The sequence below is a fragment of the Plecotus auritus genome, assembly GCF_963455305.1.
Source record: "Plecotus auritus genome assembly, chromosome: 1".
NCBI classification, from domain to species: Eukaryota; Metazoa; Chordata; class Mammalia; order Chiroptera; family Vespertilionidae; genus Plecotus; species Plecotus auritus.
Genome location: NC_137770.1, coordinates 45,316,069 through 45,318,656, shown reverse-complemented (window position 1 = coordinate 45,318,656; position 2,588 = coordinate 45,316,069). Strand labels below are relative to the sequence as shown.

The window sequence follows — 2,588 nt, the reverse complement described above, 5'->3', positions numbered from 1 at the left end:
CCAGCCGTCAGCCCTGACTGCACCTAACCTCAGGTCTGGCTACTCCAGCCACAGGTCCCCTGGGGAGGGTGGGAATCTAAGCCTGCAGCCCAGGTGTCAAGGCGACCATAGGATTTCCCCATCCCACTCCTCACTCCTCTGCCTCCCGACCGACCGCAAAGCACAGCCTCCAGGCAGCCCCTCCAGCAGGTTCGCGGCGTCTGGGCAAGCGCGGACTCATCAGTATTCCACACGTGGCTTTCTCTCGCCCCCACGGAGACTCGTGGCGCCTGCCAATCTAACAGCTCCAGCCCACCGAGGTCCTCACCACCCAACCGCCCCCACCTCCTCCCCAAGGACTATCGCTAGAGCCCAGCAGCCTGCTTTGCCCTGGAGCGGCCCTGGCGGCACTGGGCACTGGTGCTGCTCTGCCCAGTCACGCAGCGCTTTCCTGCATGCTGGCCTCAACCGCAAGCGGCACGTCTGCGGCGGAGAGGGGGCGCCCTGCGCCTGGATCACCCGCAACGCCCCCTGGAGACCCGCTCTAAGGCATCCCCGCAACAACTCTCTGGGGATAGTCAACTCCAGTGTGCTCGGTTTGAAGATCCGCCTGCGCTTCCTGCAATGCACCAGACGGGGGAAGCAAATGCTGTAGGCACCTGCATTGCGCCCCCGCTGGGATGCACTGTGCGCAAAAGAAGAGGACTGTCTGCGAAAAACCGAGGGATCAGAGGCGCGGGGAGTTAGAGGTGCGTTTCTTAGGACTCACCTTGTGCAGCTTCCACATGGCCCCCAGAGCCTTGACTTCGTGGCTGGAGTGTTTGCCTTCCTCCAAACATTGATAGCACACGGGCATCTTGCACTGCACGCAGTACATGCTGTGGTTCTCCAGCTCGTGGTCTGTGCAGGTGGAGACCTTGCGCGGGCTCAGCCGCCGGCTCACGCGGCCCTGGGCCGGAGGCACCAGGCGGTGCTTGGCTAGGGGGCCCCGGGGCGGATGGCAGCGAAGGCGGCACGGGTCGCAGTAGAAGACATCGCACTGTTCGCACATGACCGTGGCCTCCTTGGGCGCCTTCTCGCAGAGCTGGCACTTGAGGGCCGCGGCTTTGCTCTGCTGGTAGCGGTCAATTACCCCTTCCAGGACGCGGTTCTTGGGGAAGCCACGGAGACCCCGGTCATCCAGGATGAGACTGCGGTGGCACTGGGGGCAGGTGATACAGGAGTTGCGGGGCACCGGGGCCAAGGCCGGTGACAGGTGGGTGGCCGGTGGCGGCATAGCCGGGGGGAACACGCGGACTCCGTTGGGGGACTTCTGGCACGGAGTAGTGGGGGCGCTGGCAAAACCCCCATAGGAGCCATATCCGCTGTCCGCTTCGCTGTACAGGCTCATCTTGTCTAGGTCCAGGTAGTCATAGTCGGAGACCCCGGAGCCCGAGGCCCGGCGGCTCTGGGGGGACTCAGACTCCGGGGTTTGCACCAGGATGTTGCGAGCGCACGCCTGACATAAATTGTGAGAGCAGGGCAGGATGATAGGCTCCCGATAGAAGGACCCGCACACGGGGCATTTTAACTCTTCTTCCATCTCTTCCATGGGGACCCGGGTGGGAGCGAGGCAGCCGCGGCTGCAACCGGCAACTGAGCTGGCGAGGAGGCCGACAGGTCTTTAGCGTCCAGCACCTTGGCCAGCGGCGGCGGCGCGTCGCTAAGACGCGGACTACCTGTGAGACGCTCTCACTGTGAGCTACTGCACCGCGGCGCCCGGCCAGCCGGGACCGCCCACTTCTGCCCTCTAGTCCCGCCCCTGCCTGTAAACAGCGGTCTATTGGGCGACAGGCAAGAAAGCGAAGCTATTATTGGCCAGACGCCCCGTCCCTCTCCTCTCCTCCGCAGGCCTTAGCGGATTTGGTGGAGGATCTGAGGACGGGGGAAGTCTGCGCTCCCCGCTGCATGATCTCAGGAGGGGGCTGGCGTGGGTTGGCGAGGGGACTCGGAAGGAGGAATTAGGCGATATGACTCATCCCTCGCCCCGCTTTCTTCCGACCTCCGGTGCAGTCACCCAGGAGCTGGGGGCGTGAGAAACCCCTCCCCGCAGCGAGTAGGCTGGCGGAGGGGGCCAGTGCTTCTCGCCAACAGTCTGTGTTTGGCTTTGAGCAGACGCCCCCCTCTTCTTCCGCTGCTGGCAGCCTTGGCAGGCCCTCACTGAGGTCCAGGTTTCTGTATGGCAGCCGGGCTTTTGTCCCCCTCATGAACCCGCCGAAGCCTGCCCCGGGTGCTCCGCATCCCGGGAGTCTGACGGCGCCTGGCGGGAGCCAGGGCAAGAGTCTCTTCCAGTCTCACCCCCAGTCCCTGGTGTCTAATAATATCGACTTCCTAGAGAATTAAACTAGGTGACCGATGTAAAGGCTCGTTGTATTAATTCAAATCTATGCCCCTTCATTTCCCGCTTTAAATTCGGGCTGGGCACAGAGGCTTCTTAAGGTGTGGTGTGAAACGTGCCTCTGCCCCCTGTTCACGCTCCCTGCCTCCCAAAGCTGTGTTCTCGCCCCGCTCTCTGCACTGAGCCGGAAGGACCTTTGGTTCAGTCGAGGCAGGAATGGGTTGCCTGTTCT

General features: G+C 63.1%; 1 protein-coding gene across 13 annotated transcripts in view; it reads right to left on the bottom strand.

Annotated features, from left to right (window-relative positions):
• Nucleotides 1-1,739, bottom strand: part of TRIM9 (tripartite motif containing 9) — a 96,811-nt gene extending 95,072 nt beyond the window's left edge. For 11 of the 13 annotated variants that reach the window (XM_080664194.1, XM_080664200.1, XM_080664202.1 and 8 more), the window contains exon 1: nt 749-1,714. In XM_080664194.1, coding sequence (XP_080520320.1) covers nt 749-1,570 — 822 coding nt within the window. In that variant the 5' untranslated portion in view covers nt 1,571-1,714. Of the gene's footprint in view, nt 1-748 lie in introns of all 13 variants that reach the window. The other 2 variants (XM_080664197.1, XM_080664201.1) reach the window with 2 other exon arrangements.
• Nucleotides 1,740-2,588: the final 849 nt, after the last annotated feature.